Below are 17,795 nucleotides of genomic sequence, written 5' to 3' on the forward strand. Positions count from 1 at the left end.
GTTATGCCTTGCAGCAGGTCAGATGGCTTTAATGCGCTTTGTAAAAAGTTGGAACCCTTTGCTTGCCTTTGCCAAAGCAAACTGTCCAACTTTGCACGAATTGGCTTGTGTGGATTTTCCATTTGCTCTTCCCTAAAATTGGGTTATGCCTGCATTTCAATTAATTATCGTACTTTCTGTTTTTAGGCGTCTCTTTCGCTATCCTGGATTTTAATGTTTGGAAATTCCATGCTGCTGACATCATATTATTCCTATTGTTTAGCTATCTGCTGGGTGAGTAGTGTTGCACAGAGTATTATTTGCAGAAGAAGCATTCGATGCTCATCTTACCTAACCATTTCATAGCTTGTAAACTGCTAATCCTACTTCCTTCACAGTTCAGGAGGTGAGTAAGAAACCATTCGCAAAGAGGTTACAAAAATTTCATATGCGATGTACTTATCAGTTGTATTTGTATTTTCAATATGTGGGTACTGTATGACATGATTGAGATGAAAAACTGCTGTTCGTAATTTGAATACGACAAAACAGAGTGGCTCGCAAACATATAGTAGAGCCATGACAAGTGACAATGTAAAAGTGTATGCTTCTGTTTCCTTGTACATCTTTGAATGCTTTACAATTATGTTAACACTAATATACAATTTGCTCCCCTCACACTTTTTTGTTGCTTGATATTACAAGTACATGAATCAGGACTATTTCTGATTATGTGGGTTTATTTAGTTTCACCCTTTACTTTTCAATTTCAAATACAAAAAGATTCATCATTGCATGTATGAGAAACACGAAACATATAAAACGTTTAGACAAATATATAAACTACAAATGACAAAAAACTTATCAAATTCGAATTATGAAACAATACATTGCACATTATTTAGACATTGCAACATTTGTTCAAATTACTCAAATTATAAACGAAATGTTAGTATCAAAAAAAGGGCTCTTTTTCGTAAGCTCATTGAAGGACAAAGAGTCTGAAAGAAGGCTAATGGGATACAAATCAATGAATCCAAATCGCAGTTAGTCCTGTTTGTTTTTTAGCCTTCTTTGTGCCGACGCGTTTCGAACCCGTTAATTAATTGAACGGGGTCTCATCAGGGCCTTGTCACTTCTAATGTCTGTGTGTTATGTGCAAAAAGAGAAAAGAGAACAACGTCTTAGTTATGTTGTCCTGACCCATTTCGCTTCACTTTCACTCTGCCTTTGGACAAAAACATACCTGTAGCTTTGCTTGCGGCCGGATTCACAAGGTTCAACGGCCTTCTAGCTTTCTGACTGTCTCTGGGAAATCTGTAAAAATAGTTTGACCTATTTAGAAAAATTATAGATTGGGAGGTGATTGACCCTAGCGCATGGGGGGTGCCACCGATTCATACCTGTTATTGGCACCGCGCTCATGAGGAGTTTTCTTCGTCAGCCCCTTTTGGATTGTCTGTCGTCTGTTTCTCTGCTTATTGGCTTGGACTCCCTATTTGTGAAAATTCGGAGTTACTTTAGAATTCACATTTAAAGCGTGCTTGTTTTTTAACGTGTGCGGAGGTTCCGAAAAACACTCTACCTTCCAGGGAAACGTCCCTCGGCAAGCGTGAGTCTGCTCTCAGGGCTTTGTTCTTCCGTTTTCTTCAGTCTATCGAAAAAAACGGGGGGGGTTTGAGTCATTCTGTGTCTCCTTGCATTTGTACGGAGTGTTTGATTCATTTTAGCCCATTTGCTCCTACCTTTAGTAATGAAACGTGGAGCACGCAATTAAAGCTTCTGGCAGTCTCCGGAGCTCGGCTAGTCTAATGCTTCCGCGTTCCAGACGAGATTCATTAGTGTCAGACACCTGACTGCCAGCGTCATAAAGAGCTGTCAGCTAAGCGGTCCAGGACTTGTGGGACTTGTAGTTTGGGGTGATGAATGTACCATCATTCAAGAAGGATGTTTGTTGGAAACGACCCATTATTGCGCTGACTCACACGAAGCACTATTTGAGCATATAGCAAAAACCAGAGCTTGACAAGATGGTCTGTGTGACCACCTATGGCCCCGATACCCATAAAGTCAGGCAAATGATCCTGAAAAATTGGCATCTCTTAGAGGAACTTGAATGTCCCTTCCCGAGGCCAATATTCGCATATAGAAAGAACCAAAGCATTGGTCAGCAACTAGTACGTGCTGATGTGCGAATTCCAAAAACAAAAAGTGACTTGCTCTCTCAATGGGGCCTCAAACCAATAGTGGGACACCATAAGTGTGGCAACTGCGTATCCTGCGACACCACAATGGAAGGGGTTGAATTTATCCACAAAAACACCAAATGGAAAAATGTAGGATTCTCCAATTGCCGGACAAGAAATGTTGTGCAATTGTTTGTCCGTGCGACAAAATCTATATTGGGAAAACCAACCAACAAGTGAATACTCGCATCACGCAGCACAGATCCAGAATAAAGAACAAGGTAGCAAATGCGCCTATGGTGCAGCATTTTACAGAGAAAAACCATCGAGAAACTGATTTTAAATGGACTGTATTATACAGCATTAACCAGATGAAATGCCCCCCAGACACTGAAAATGTGCTTCTAACAAAAGAGGCATATTTAATTTTGAAATTCAATAGCACCCAAAGTGGGCTCAACACATTGTCAGAAGTCTCTAGGCTTTAATTTCCCCAAAATCTATATGCTCAAATAGTGCTTCGTGTGAGTCAGCGCAATAATGGGTCGTTTCCAACAAACATCCTTCTTGAATGATGGTACATTCATCACCCCAAACTACAAGTCCCACAAGTCCTGGACCGCTTAGCTGACAGCTCTTTATGACGCTGGCAGTCAGGTGTCTGACACTAATGAATCTCGTCTGGAACGCGGAAGCATTAGACTAGCCGAGCTCCGGAGACTGCCAGAAGCTTTAATTGCGTGCTCCACGTTTCATTACTAAAGGTAGGAGCAAATGGGCTAAAATGAATCAAACACTCCGTACAAATGCAAGGAGACACAGAATGACTCAAACCCCCCCGTTTTTTTCGATAGACTGAAGAAAATGGAAGAACAACGCCCTGAGAGCAGACTCACGCTTGCCGAGGGACGTTTCCCTGGAAGGTAGAGTGTTTTTCGGAACCTCCGCACACGTTAAAAAACAAGCACGCTTTAAATGTGAATTCTAAAGTAACTCCGAATTTTCACAAATAGGGAGTCCAAGCCAATAAGCAGAGAAACAGACGACAGACAATCCAAAAGGGGCTGACGAAGAAAACTCCTCATGAGCGCGGTGCCAATAACAGGTATGAATCGGTGGCACCCCCCATGCGCTAGGGTCAATCACCTCCCAATCTATAATTTTTCTAAATAGGTAAAACTATTTTTACAGATTTCCCAGAGACAGTCAGAAAGCTAGAAGGCCGTTGAACCTTGTGAATCCGGCCGCAAGCAAAGCTACAGGTATGTTTTTGTCCAAAGGCAGAGTGAAAGTGAAGCGAAATGGGTCAGGACAACATAACTAAGACGTTGTTCTCTTTTCTCTTTTTGCACATAACACACAGACATTAGAAGTGACAAGGCCCTGATGAGACCCCGTTCAATGAATTAACGGGTTCGAAACGCGTCGGCACAAAGAAGGCTAAAAAACAAACAGGACTAACTGCGATTTGGATTCATTGATTTGTATCCCATTAGCCTTCTTTCAGACTCTTTGTCCTTCAATGAGCTTACGAAAAAGAGCCCTTTTTTTGATACTAACATTTCGTTTATAATTTGAGTAATTTGAACAAATGTTGCAATGTCTAAATAATGTGCAATGTATTGTTTCATAATTCGAATTTGATAAGTTTTTTGTCATTTGTAGTTTATATATTTGTCTAAACGTTTTATGTTTCGTGTTTCTCATACATGCAATGATGAATCTTTTTGTATTTGAAATTGAAAAGTAAAGGGTGAAACTAAATAAACCCACATAATCAGAAATAGTCCTGATTCATGTACTTGTAATATCAAGCAACAAAAAAGTGTGAGGGGAGCAAATTGTATATTAGTGTTCTAAGAAGGTCCAGCCCCCCCCCCACGTCCCGGGACCTAACTCCTTATACTTTTACAATTATGTTAGTCATTTATGAGTTTTTTTTTATTATTACTTAAATATTTATTAACGCTTAACATTAAAACATATCTCATTGAATATATTTGTACAACAAGGAACCATATGGGTCTAAGGGCCAGATGTAGGTAGGATTGATTTACCGATTCATAATTACCGAATTTTACCGATTCGGTAATTATGAATCGGTAAATCAGAGGAGTGGGTATGTAGGTATTCCAGATGTGCTGGAATACCGAATCTGAGAAATACCGATCGGTAATGCCCATTCATTCCTATGGGCTTTGAAGCCCATAGGAATGAATGGGCATTACCGATTCGGTATTTACCGGATCGGTAAATACCGAATTACACAAGGGTGCAGGGGGTGTCACTTTGACACCCTCTGGCCCCCCCAAAAGAGGCTCGGGTGCCATGTGGCAGGCATACCTGCCCTAAGGGCAGGTCTGCCTGTCATATGGCATAGGTGTGCATGCACACATGTGCATGCACACTGGAATCGGTATTTTACCATCAAATTGGATTTGATGGTAAAATACCGATTCGGTAAGGCTTGTGGGACTCAGAAGAGTCCCACCTACATATAAAATTTACCGAATCGGTAAAAATACCGATTCGGAATTTTACAGAATCGGTAAATTTACCGATCGGTAAATTTACCGATTCTGTAAAATTCAGTGCCCTACATACCATTTCTGCAATACCGGTCGGTAACGGCCGAAAATACCGATTTTCGGCCGTTACCGACCGGCCTACATCTGGCCCTTAATGTCTTTAAGTAAATATCTTGACATTCTCACGGTGGAATATGGAGGAAAAAAAATAAATAATATCAAGTAAGTGGCATCCCATATCGAGGCATTATGTATTTGGTTTTAGACTGATGAGTCAATCCACTGGCAGGCCTCTGTCCACATATGGATACTAGCTCGACTGGAGGTAATATGTTTGCCCTACCAGGGTGAATATTAACAGTAGATGAGATGCGAGCCCTGTGTAACAATCAGACCTCTTTTCATGATGGCGAACCTGAACTATGTTAGTAAGGATCATTGGTTGGGGGGTGTAAGGAAGGGAGGAGGGAGATCCAGTTTAGTAAGAGGATATATTCCCATTTTAATGAGGAATAGCAATTAACATTCATGAGTGCTTAACCCATAAAGCTCTTACAGCTTTGAAAATATTACCTCCTTGAATGTAGCACATGTATCTATACACCATGTAGATTTAAAATGTTGTATACAGTATCTAGAGTGAATCCCTGAGTACTACTGTTCTTTAGTATTTGCACGGGTCGGGTTCCCTTCTGAAATATAGTTCTGCCCTGTTCATTTTCAATTGGTTTATTATTTTTTGAGGCAGATAACTGCCAAGGCCGTTTTTCAAATGAACATAGGTCTGCACCTTGAAAATCTGTTCACTGTGCACCTTATTCCAATGTCTTTTTAAAAAAAATAATTGGTGATATTGCCGAACTATCACGTGGTTATTTTTATGACTTTGTAATCAAGGCCCCGTTTGTCATTGAATATTTGTCATTGTTTATGCATATGTAGAATTTTTCCTTCCTCCTTCTAAATGTAGTGTAACTTGCTCTTCCTTTTGCAGGTGTTAAGTCTGCCTTCTGTGTGAGTTCATTATTGCTAATTCTTACTTAACCTGTGCTTTCCATTTAATGGTATTTGCCAATGAATAAGTGTGTGATACATGCAACATTGCTTGCACCTGAGACAGATACAGCATCCAGTTCTTTTGCAAGCAGTAAACTTTATTTTTATTGATGGCTTCTGATTGGCTCACACTTGCACTCTCCATGGCAGGCAGAGTAGCCCCAATAAAGATGATGTTACTCTCAAGTGCTGTACCTTTTTACTGATATTTCTTCCACGAACTACCACCAAAAGAGCTCAGCTCTTGCAGATCGCATCGATGCCAGCACTAACCGCAGCAATGGAAATCTTCACCATCATTAAAGATCATTAAAGATTTTGCCACGCCTCCTGCCGCCTCCAGCAACGTCATGCCCTCACAAGACGTTTGCAACAAACTCTTGAAATTCTTCTGTAACAAAACCGCCTCCATATACAGCAACATTGACCCTCAACCAGACCCCATCAGCATCACAACTCATCTTTCCATCACATCTGATTAACAAACCCTGGCTTTGTGGTCTGCCTTTACCACCATCGAAATCGCTACTACCTTGAAGACTATCCATTCAAGGACTCCATCTGACCCTTGCCCCACCACTCCTTCACCAATGGACTCCTACCGATCAGATATCACTAATACCCATCCTCACACCTCCAACGACACAGCCACATTCCTGGACACCGGGAAACAAGCCACCATCATCACTCTACTCAACAAACAATCTTCTGACACAGCCACGCTTTCCAACTATAGACCAATCTCCATCCTACCATACCCAGCTAAGGTATTAGAGAAACTAATCAACCACTGTCTCACTCACCACCTCAGCAACCACCAACTCCTCGATTCTACGCTGTACAGTTTCAGACTCAACCAGAATACAGAAACAGCACTCAGCCCCACCAAAGGCGACCTCTGTATTATCCTTGACAGAGGAGACACAGCAGCCCTCGTTCTCCTGAATCTATCTCCAGCATTTGACATGGTCTCACACCCCACCATCATCAGTTGCCTGCACAAGACTGGCATCCAAGGACCCACTATCTGCTGGATCCACTCCTTCCTATGGATAGAACGAAAGTGATCAGCCTAAAACCTTACTCCTCAGAAGTCTGCAACTCATCTGTGTAGTGCCCCAAAACTCATCCCTCTGCCCCACCTCTTCAGCATATACATAATCCCTCTGGGCAATTTCATCTGCGCACATGACATCAACATCCTTTCCCACGCAGATGACACACAATTCATACTCTACCTCTGTGACAAGGCCCCCTGTAGCAAAGTGGGTTTCTGTTGCAGTAACACCCCCACCCCACTTTTTGCCAGATGTTTGATGCACTTTGACTTGATGTGGCCTGGGTCCCTGCCAATCAGGTTCCCAGGGCCAGTGTTTTTTCCCGAAACAGATGCCTTTGTACCCCCACGGGGCCAAATAGAAGTCCCTGGTAAAAGGTACCCTGGGTGTCACCAGGGAAGGACTCTTGAAGGCTGGAGCACATATTGTACCACCCTTAGAGGTCCTGTACCTTAACACACACATACTGCCATTGCAGGCTGCTTGTTTTTGTGCAGAAAAAAGTGAAGAGTCGACATGGCACACATACCTGTGTGCCATGCCTGCAACCCACTGCCTATGGTATAGGTAAGACACCCCTCTAGCTGGCTGCACTATTCTACTGGTAAGGGTACAGTTGCATGAGCACTGTACCCCTGCACTGTCTAAGTTCATTCTTAGACATTGTAAGTGCAGTAAACCCACAAAGATATATGGTCCGGGAATTTGTCATTACGAACTCTAAAGCTCCATAATGGCTTTACTGAATTCTGGGAAGTTTGGTAGCAAACTTCTCAGCATAATAAACCCACACTGATGCCAGTGTGGGATTTATTATACAGTACACAACTTAGAGATGCCCCCTGAAAAACGACCAGCGTCTGGTGGTTTCTCTGTCTGGTAAACACAAGCCTGCCACCACAAGACATGTTTCTGGCCCCCCTTGGTGAGAGCCATCGCTCCCTAGGCACAGAAACAAAGCCTTTCCTGGGCAGAGGTGTTCACACCTCCCCCAGGTCAGGAAGAGCCATCTGTGGCAGGGGAACTTCAAAGGCCTTGCCGCCTTTGTAACGCGACTCCCAGCTTCTCCTGCTTTCAGGAGCAGGCCCCCTTCCTTTCTCATCCTCTTTTCGGCTGGAGGACAGGTGTGCAAAATTCGAGCAGCCTAGAAGGTGTGCCCACCCCTGCCAACCCCACCCCTCAGGTGGGAGAGGCGAGGTGAAGCCCACTCGTCGGTGCCACCATCTTGCAGATGGCATACACTCTATCAGGATAAAGGATTGTGCCCACTCCCCCATGTGGGGTGAGCACACCAAGGTGTAGTCACCCTAAGGTCAGCTGCCCATTGGCTACTACCTTGAGACCCCTAACACTCCATCTAAATATAGTATTTAGGGGGCATCCCTGAACCCAGAAGGCAGATTCCTGCAACCTGTGAAGAAGGAAGAAAGAAGACGCACAGCAGAGGAGACTGCAGAGAAGAACTGACTTGGCTCCAGCCCTACCGGCCCGTCTGCAGTTTCCAAATATATGCGCCAAACGTCGCCTTGTACTCCAGCCGGCGTCCTCCAGAACCCCTGGGAGGACTGACTGCCTTCAACAAAGACTGGATCTCCTGTGAATAACAGCTCTGTTCACAAGAATCTCAAAAGAAAGACTCTGAGCCTGCTGAAGGTAAAGAAAACCGATGCCTGGAACCACCGTTGCACCCGTTGCCTACAGCCTGAGTCCGAGTGGCCCACTGGTCCCAGCGATGTCTCTCAGTGGTTCAGAGTCCGAGTACTACGTCCCCAAGCCCTCCAGCATACCTGCCTTGCTGTTGGTTCCTCCCGGAAGACTTCCTGGACCGAGCCTGTAGCCAAAATACAAAGCGGGCAACTCCCATTGAAAATAACAGGGCACCTGATGCCAAATCAACACTCTGCACCCGGCCGCCCTTGTGCTGCTGTGGGTGCACCTTGTGTGCTAACTCGAATCCCTCTGTGCCCTGAGCTTAACTCTAGGAGCTTTGCTGCCTCAACCCAGTGGCATGCCTGAGAGCAGCCACCAACCCCGACCCCCTAGCCCCATAGGTTAACATTGGGCCTCAGCACTCTGCACCTGGCTGCCCCGGTGCCGCTGACGGTGCTTTTTGAGTGCATCCTTGACCCTGGGGGAACCCTGGTTTTAACCCCAGAAACTCAACCTTAAAGACCATTTACTTACCTGCAAACCGATAACCTAATTTTTCTCCATAGGATTGCATTGACTTTTTTCCTCTGAAAAACTTTCAAGTGTTGAGGGTGTTTGTATGGAAACATAAGAAACTGAGGTTTTATGAAAACTGTTTTACTTACCTTTTATCTAGGAAATGTCCCATTGTGATATCTAGGCATATCACACTGAGTAGAAAATGTGATCTAAGAAGTAATCAAGAGTAACCCAAAAGTAATTTTAACTCTATTTGAATATTTCACAAACCTGTAACAAAAGTCATTATTCATACAGCTTGCTTGTTGAACAATATGTCTTGAAAAGTACAATTCCACTTTTCTGTACCAAGTGTTGCTTGGTTCTAAAAAATAAAATACAACAAAGAACTAGCACAACACTGACAAAACAGAAGTAGTGATCTTCAGCAGGAACACCTCACCATGGAACACCATGTCTTACATCACTCCTAAAGCATGGAACGACTTAGCATTCCACATCAAAGCCTCCTCCTATCTTAGTGAATTCCGCAAGAAGCTGAAGACCTGGCTTTAATTAGCCAACCTACCATAGTCAGGGCTAGGCACACACACCTGCTCAGCACCAAGATACCCTTGGCGGGATTGTGTGCTTTACGCATACACATAACATATAACATAACATAAAATTGACTGTGAATTTAGTTGCGCTGGCGCTTGGTAGCAAGCAGGACTGCTACAAGCGTTTCTCCTTGTATTCCTGCTAGCCATTGTTCTTAGACTGATGTAAAAACGATTTTAAAGTGTACTGATTTTAAAAGTGTACTTTGTGAAATTTACTTACCTGTTGTGTGCTCGCTCACTCCCCGGTCCACCGCAGCTACCAGTGCTGTTTGTTGTGGAGGGAGGCAAGCGGCACAACTTCCTGGTTGCTCCATCGGAGGCGGCCATATTTGGTGGGTTGACGCACTAGTCTCCCACTCCGCCCTGATCACAAAAGGGCCGGTTGGAAGCGCGCTCGAAAATTGACTGTGAATTTAGTTGCGCTGGCGCTTGGTAGCAAGCAGGACTGCTACAAGCGTTTCTCCTTGTATTCCTGCTAGCCATTGTTCTTAGACTGATGTAAAAACGATTTTAAAGTGTACTGATTTTAAAAGTGTACTTTGTGAAATTTACTTACCTGTTGTGTGCTCGCTCACTCCCCGGTCCACCGCAGCTACCAGTGCTGTTTGTTGTGGAGGGAGGCAAGCGGCACAACTTCCTGGTTGCTCCATCGGAGGCGGCCATATTTGGTGGGTTGACGCGCTAGTCTCCCACTCCGCCCTGATCACAAAAGGGCCGGTTGGAAGCGCGCTCGAAAATTGACTGTGAATTTAGTTGCGCTGGCGCTTGGTAGCAAGCAGGACTGCTACAAGCGTTTCTCCTTGTATTCCTGCTAGCCATTGTTCTTAGACTGATGTAAAAACGATTTTAAAGTGTACTGATTTTAAAAGTGTACTTTGTGAAATTTACTTACCTGTTGTGTGCTCGCTCACTCCCCGGTCCACCGCAGCTACCAGTGCTGTTTGTTGTGGAGGGAGGCAAGCGGCACAACTTCCTGGTTGCTCCATCGGAGGCGGCCATATTTGGTGGGTTGACGCGCTAGTCTCCCACTCCGCCTAACCTATTTAGTTTTCAATCACTCGCGCAGCGGTGACGTGCAGCGGTGACGCGCAGCGGTAGCGCCGTTGACGCGGCGGAGAGGCGCCAGAGAGAAGCCAGTCTGCGCCAGTCCGCGTCCAGACGCTCCGGCGGACCGGTGGGTAGATTGGTTTGCTATGGCTCAACCTTTGCTTTCTTACGATGTCCCTTCGTTGCTTGCCATTCGCCCTCCTACATGTCCTCATTGTGCCCATTCGTTCTACCCATCTGATACCAATTACTTCTGTAAAAACTGTAACTGGAGCCCATCCTTGTCGAATATAGGCACGTTACACCCTTCCCCTGCCCTGGAATGGAGATTGTATCTCTTAAATTGCAGGTCCGTTTGTAAACATCACACGGAAATACATATACTGATTGAAGAGCTCAATCCTCACGCCCTCTTCCTAACGGAAACGTGGCTTCACACAGATAATGATCCAGCTATTGGGTGGGCTACTCCCCAGGGCTTTACACTAAAAAGACTAGATCGTCAGACCGGGAGGGGCGGAGGACTGGCCATTGTCTACCGAGACAATTATAAATGCCGCATTACCCCCACCACCTCACCAACCTGCGAAAGTGTTCACTTTTCGTTAGAATTCTCTCCTACCACCACCTTCTCAGGTATATTAGCCTATCGTCCTCCTGGTGCTCTAAAAAACTCCATTGCTCAAATAACGGATCTCGCCGCAAGTGTTGTGTTGTCCTCACCCAATTTTACTTTATTGGGGGACCTCAATCTGCACCTCGATGATCCACACGACACAGCAGCCAATATTCTCCGCTCTAATCTTTTAGCACTGGATCTTCATCAAAAGGGTTTTCATATAACCCACAATAGAGGCCATCTTCTGGACCATATTTACAGTAACAGTGATGATCTCACGGTGCTACCCCCGATTCCACTACCTTGGACCGATCACTTTTTAGTACCTTTTATTTGGCACACATATTCTTTTATCCCCACTCACCATCCTGCTAAACAGCGAGGCAGGAAGTGGTCTTCACTCCCCATCCCTGAATGGGAAGCCGCCCTGGTTAGAGATCCCCCGATGAAGGTACTGAATGTCAATACAGCAGCCAACAATTTCGATGGTTGGATCTCCTCTACACTTGACATGGTCCTCCCCGTGCGAGCCACCAATGTCATAAAAAGACATAAACCTGCTCCATGGTTCACTCCTAACCTTAAATCTAGGAAACTAATCTGTCGTAAATATGAAAGAGCTTGGAGACAAGATTATTCCCAAGACAGGAAGGTTAATTATAGAGCGGCTATTAGGCTCTATAAACAGGAGCTAAAAACAGCACAAGCCTCCTATTACGGCAGCAAAATTGAGGCTGCCGCTAATGCTCCAAGGGAAATTTTTTAAATTGTTAAATCCCTTATCTCACCTCCAACGGAATGCCCCTCCGCTGAGGGTGCCCAGAATCGCTGTAATAACCTGGCTAATTTTTTCTCCCAAAAAATTCAGACCATATACTCTTCTTTTGGAGAGGTTAACAGCGCTCTGGACCCCTCTGCCCCTCCAACCCCGGCTACCGTTATTCCTTGTCTGCTCAATACAATCCCTCTCTTGGACATGCCGGCTCTGGACAGACTTATCCCACAAATCACCTCTGGCTCACCTAGTGACTCGGCACCCCCCCAGACCCTCCTTAAGGTAATGGACATAATTCGCCCGGTCATACTGGACGTCCTCAACACCTCTATCACCACAAAATCCGTACCTCCTCCCTGGAAGTGCGCAATGGTGAGGGCTCTGTTGAAGAAGCCCAACTTGGACCAGAACAACTTGGCGAATTATCGCCCCATTTCTTTGCTCCCCTGGCTGAGCAAACTACTAGAGAGGCACGTAAATAACACCTTGATGAGCCATTTGGAATCAAATGGCCTTCTGCGTGCCTCTCAAACAGGGTTCCGCCCTCGACATGGAACAGAAACCGCTCTTCTAGCGGTAACGGAGGAAGCAAGAACTGTGTTGGACCAGGGTGGAAAGGTTGCCATCATTCTATTAGATCTAAGCGCTGCGTTCGACACAGTCAACCATGTCACGCTTTTACAACGCCTGGCGGACATGGGTGTGTCGGACGCAGCCCTAGAATGGCTGACATCCTTCCTGGCTGACCGTTTCTTTCAGGTCTTCGAGGGCGAGGTGGTATCCCCTAAACACCCTCTCAGATGTGGGGTTCCTCAGGGCTCCTCCCTGAGCCCCACTCTGTTTAACGCCTACATGGAACCCCTAGACAGGATAGTCCATCCCTTCGGTGTGCGTATCGTCACCTACGCAGACGATACCCAACTGGTGGTCTCCTTAGACCACCAGGAGGGATCGTCTAGCACCCTAGGTTCCTGTCTGGAGGCTGTCTCCAGATGGATGCAATCTTCATGCCTAAAACTTAACGGGGAGAAGACAGATGTCATCCTGTTGGGTAATCCCTCCCCCTCGGGCTTTGCATCCTCCTGGCCCCCATGTTTAGGCCCGCCCCCTATTCCCAAATCCCAAATAAAAAGCTTAGGGATCTGGCTCGACACCGACCTGAATTTCTCGGTCCAAGCTACGAAGACTGCGGCTACCTGTTTTGGGTTGATGAGGATGCTAAGGAAGGTACTTCCTCTGCTCCCGTTTCAGGCAAGGAGGATCCTGGTCCAGGCCCTTATACTATCTCGCCTGGACTATGGGAATGTCCTCTACATGGGAGCCCCTGCTTACACCATTCAGAGGCTCCAAGTCACCCAAAACAGTGCGGCCCGTCTACTTTACAACCTTTCCCGATGGCAGTCAGCAAGGAATGCTTTAAGGGAACTTCATTGGCTTCCTATAGCTGCAAGAATACAATTTAAGGCCATGTGTATATTACACAAGGCCTTCCATCGCACTGGCCCCGCAATTCTTCAGTCCCTGGTCACTCCCTATGTTCCATCTCGTTCCCTTCGTTCCTGTTCCCTCCAGCTGGCTACTCCCATCAGAGTCAGGAAAGCACGCTGGGGTGGCCGCTTCTTTCCACATACTGCGGCTACACTCTGGAACATTCTCCCTTTGCCCCTCCGGGAAACTGTAAACCATCTTTCCTTCAGGAAAACCCTGAAAACACACTTGTATGCTACACTCTGCTGACCTGCCTTGAGCCCTCGCTAATTAAGTTCCTGTCATAAGCGCTACGAGGCCTCCGGGTAGTTAGCGCTATACAAGTGCTGTTTCATTCATATCATTCCCCCGGTAGAAAATTGTTTGTCAGACTTTGCACCTTACTTACTAGGTTTGTATAGGATGGTAACGTTCCACAACTGTGTAAAGAGAGGCTTACATTGTCATATGAGCAGAGTGGGTACCCTCTCTCTGTCCCTAAAGGCTACTTTCTAGCTTCGCAGGGACATTATGCTGTTTATTGGGTTAACCCACAGGGTCCGCACCACATCTACAAAACGAAAGTGATTAACTTTACATGGGGGTCCCTTGGCCCTGCTCTAGCCATTAAGGCACCTGAACCTAGTAAATTCATTGAGACGGTTTGATTTACGCACTGGGCATGATACCGGCCTTCCTTTTGTATATTCCTCTTCAGTGCCCAATGTTGACAACCCGGCCTTATCTCAGTCTACATATAAGTTAGTAATCTTACACGACTATGACTCACTAAAAGGGGACATTGACTCACTAAAAGGGGACATTGACTCACTAAAAGGGGACATTTGTTCCCACGTGGTAGATTCATCACACCAAAACAAGTTTGATTACTTGGGGAAATAAATACTCCAGATCCCTCACTTATTATAGGCTTTAACAAATGACCTCTACCCAGTAGGACTGTTTCCCCGAAGAACCTCAAGAGTTTCTCCCACTGACGCAGATGTATCTATCTACCAATACCAAAGGCTGGGTTTCGAGGCTATACAAGATGGTGGATGGGTTGCTCCCCTAGACCAATTATGCCACAAGGGTGCGATGTGGGATGAATCTGGGGATGACTCTTTCCAATTTAACATGGGGTTACATCTATGATCAAATGAAACAACTGTCTATAAATCAAAGGCATAGATGTATCCTCTGTAATTTCCTGAACAGAGTATATTACACTCCTGAGTGATGGCATCATATGGAACCGGAATCTCGCTGCAGGTGCTCCAGAGACCCAGTAGATTTTATTCATCAGGCTGTGCACTTCCTTATCCCATCAATACATGACTTCTGGCCAGAAGTTGTTCTTGCGCTCAATGAAATAAATCCTATTCACTTGAGCTGTGCAAAGCTGCCATTGCTCTTGAATTATGTTGCAGATATCTACCTGTCCTCTGAAAAAATTTGTGGAACTGCTGTTAGCGATTGCTCTGTACCGAGTGGCACCACAATGGTTGAAGGGACCAAGGAGAGAAATTAGAACTATTCAGCTCTACAATTGCCTAAATCAACGCCTAGGGACATTTGGGGTCTGTTTAGACAGTGGCGGCTTGCCGAGGTGATGCGGAGGGGGAGGGGCAGGGTGGGGTAGGGTGGGGTGGTAGTGGAGTCCGACAGACGACGGACAGGAGTAAGGTAAGTAATTAAATAAATAACACAATTTACCTTGTTGGTGATGCAGTGCGCGCAAGGTAAATTGTTTTATTTATTTACTTACTTACCTTACTCCTGTCCCTCGTATGTCGGACTCCACTACCCCCCACCCTGCCTCTCCCCCATCTCACCGCCCTGCAGAACTCCCTTGGCGAACCGCCACTGCATTTAGAGACTATATGATGTGTCGGAGAACAGCAAGGATCCACCGGCTGTAATGGGATACCTTGCTACACTCCAGGGACCGCGAGAAGAGCAGTAATTTGTAGTTGACTTCATGTTTACTTTGTGAGATGGTTGGGAGGTGGGAAATGCTTTTTTGAAGATTAATACCCTGTTGCAACACTGTATTGAATGAACGGACTGTTTTTTATTGTGATTGTCATCTAAATGACACCATTTCTCGGATGCTTGTCAACCTCCTTCAATTTTCCATTTTATTTTTTTGTTTTATTTTATTTTCTCCTGCTAGAAAAAAATCTACGAAAAGATTATAAAATAAAATAATGACTTCTGAGATGACTCATCCGAAAATGTAGTGTTCAGGGCCAGCTTTACAGTATGCTTCGGGAACTGTGCAGTCGGCCAGTCTTCTTAATGAGGTGGTCATGACGAAATGAGATCATTGCTTTAACACTGGTCTCTGCCAGGTGGCTTTAATCTAGGCCCTGATGAGTCAAAAGGACCACAATGAGCTGCATTAAATCGGCTAGGGATATATTTCTCCCTTTCACGACTTCAATGACCACAGTAAATAATTATTCTAACATAGGGATTGTAGTAGAAAGGTAGAGGGCCATCTCTGTCCTGGAGCCGCTGACCAGTTAGGGCCATAAACAGAGGGAAAAGCCTGTTGGCACTAACCGAGGGTCTTGCATCTTAAAGTTCAGATTATACTGCTTTTAATCATATGATAGGGACTAATAAAGGTTGTTCAATCTCCCTACCCGGCACACCTTTACTCCTTTTTCTTCATCCCCTGTGCATCGGCCGTAATTGGGCACATATCTCTACTCCTTTCAAAGATCTCTGGAGGAGCCCACTGTGTGTAGCTTGTTAGTCACTATGGTGCATGTTTGGGAAAGAGTGAGGACCTTCACCCTTTTTCGGAAAGACCATTGTATTTGGGTCTCTACCTTCGGGGTATCTGTCTCTCAGGGCAGGCATTTTGGTGTCTTTTGTCTGTTTTTTCTAGGTACTATTTTGCTACATATAATTAAGGAAGGTTGTTCCTCACAACTTAATTAAATCATACTATAACCTCCTTTCTTTTCTTCTCCTGTCCCTCCTGAAGTTCTTCTTGCCTACAGCCAGTCCAAGGACTCCTGGGAGCCTGAGATTTTTGTACACGTTTCCACATCACAAACCTTGTGGCTGTTTGTGTTTGAGAAAATCCAAGGGCCCCTCATGCCCTCTAACCAAGAGGCGGAGGCAGATTGCCAAACAGAGCAACTGTTGCAAGAGTAGGTGAGCAGGTGGAGTCTTGTGAACATCCATCTCCCTTCACCAGCTTTTATTACTGGAGTTCTTCTCTCTGCTCCTTTCGGACCTGCATATTGCGGGCCAACATCTGTGTGGCTAACCTGCAAGCCCGACCCAGTGACCTTTGTGGTCCTCGGTAAACCTTGTTTGCGCCTGGACTTTTGTTCCAGCACATCTCACAACCCCTGTGTTGTCTGCTTATCTCCACGGTACTGTGAAGTATGAGCATAATCTCTCAAATATTGTCCCGTGCCTTGCAGGTAACCTTTCATCCTGTCTACAATATTATGTTTGTTTTCTGCTGCATTTTTTAAAGATTCCTAACAAACATTTGGGGCTAGCTGTAGGTAACTGGGAAATATTGATACCTAAATACCGAATGTTACCGATTCGGTATTTAGGAATCGGTATTCCAGATATAGGTAAGAATTCGGTAAAAAATACCGAATTCTCAATATTCGTTATTACCGAATCGGTAATTGAGATTCGGTAATAACGAATACCTACCCATTCATTCCTATGGGCTTGGAAGCCCATAGGAATGAATGTGAAGACATTCTGTGTTACTGATTTGGTATTACCGAATCGGTAATACCGGGAGGTATTTCAAGGGTGCCAGGGTGTCCAAAGGACACCCTGTTGCACCCCTGAAATGTGCATGTGTGCTCATGTGGCACACATGCATGCCCTACGGGCATGGATGTGTGCCACATGGCACACTTCAAAAAGCAAAAAGTGCTTTTTGAAAGGGAATCGCTATTTACCACCAACTTGGAGTTGGTGGTAAATAGCGATTCCTTAAGGCTGAGGTGCACTGTTTTAAATGCTACCTACATTGCATTTAAGAAATCGGTATTACCGATTACTTCAATTCAAGGCCATAAGGAATTGGTATTAAGGAATCAGTATTTACCGATTTCTTAATACCGAATCCTCCCTACATCTCAAATACCTAAATACCGGTCGGTAACGGTGAAATGTAACGAATTTCACCGTTACCGACTAGTATTAGGCCACCTACATCTAGCCCATGGTTTGCAAACTTCCTTTGAATACCCAAAGATGCCCAACGTATTTAGTGTTTACTGAAAGGGTATAATTCTCCATTTTATCCCACGGTGTT

General features: G+C 45.1%; 1 protein-coding gene across 1 annotated transcript in view; it reads left to right on the forward strand.

The window, feature by feature from the left end:
* Window positions 1-17,795, forward strand: part of DPY19L1 (dpy-19 like C-mannosyltransferase 1) — a 543,661-nt gene that overhangs the window by 310,946 nt on the left and 214,920 nt on the right. Inside the window, exon 11 of the mRNA XM_078688229.1 lies at window positions 187-273. Coding sequence (XP_078544355.1) covers window positions 187-273 — 87 coding nt within the window. The remainder of the gene's footprint in view (window positions 1-186; window positions 274-17,795) is intronic.

The sequence above is a fragment of the Lissotriton helveticus genome, chromosome 4_1 (assembly GCF_964261635.1).
Source record: "Lissotriton helveticus chromosome 4_1, aLisHel1.1, whole genome shotgun sequence".
Taxonomy (NCBI): Eukaryota; Metazoa; Chordata; class Amphibia; order Caudata; family Salamandridae; genus Lissotriton; species Lissotriton helveticus.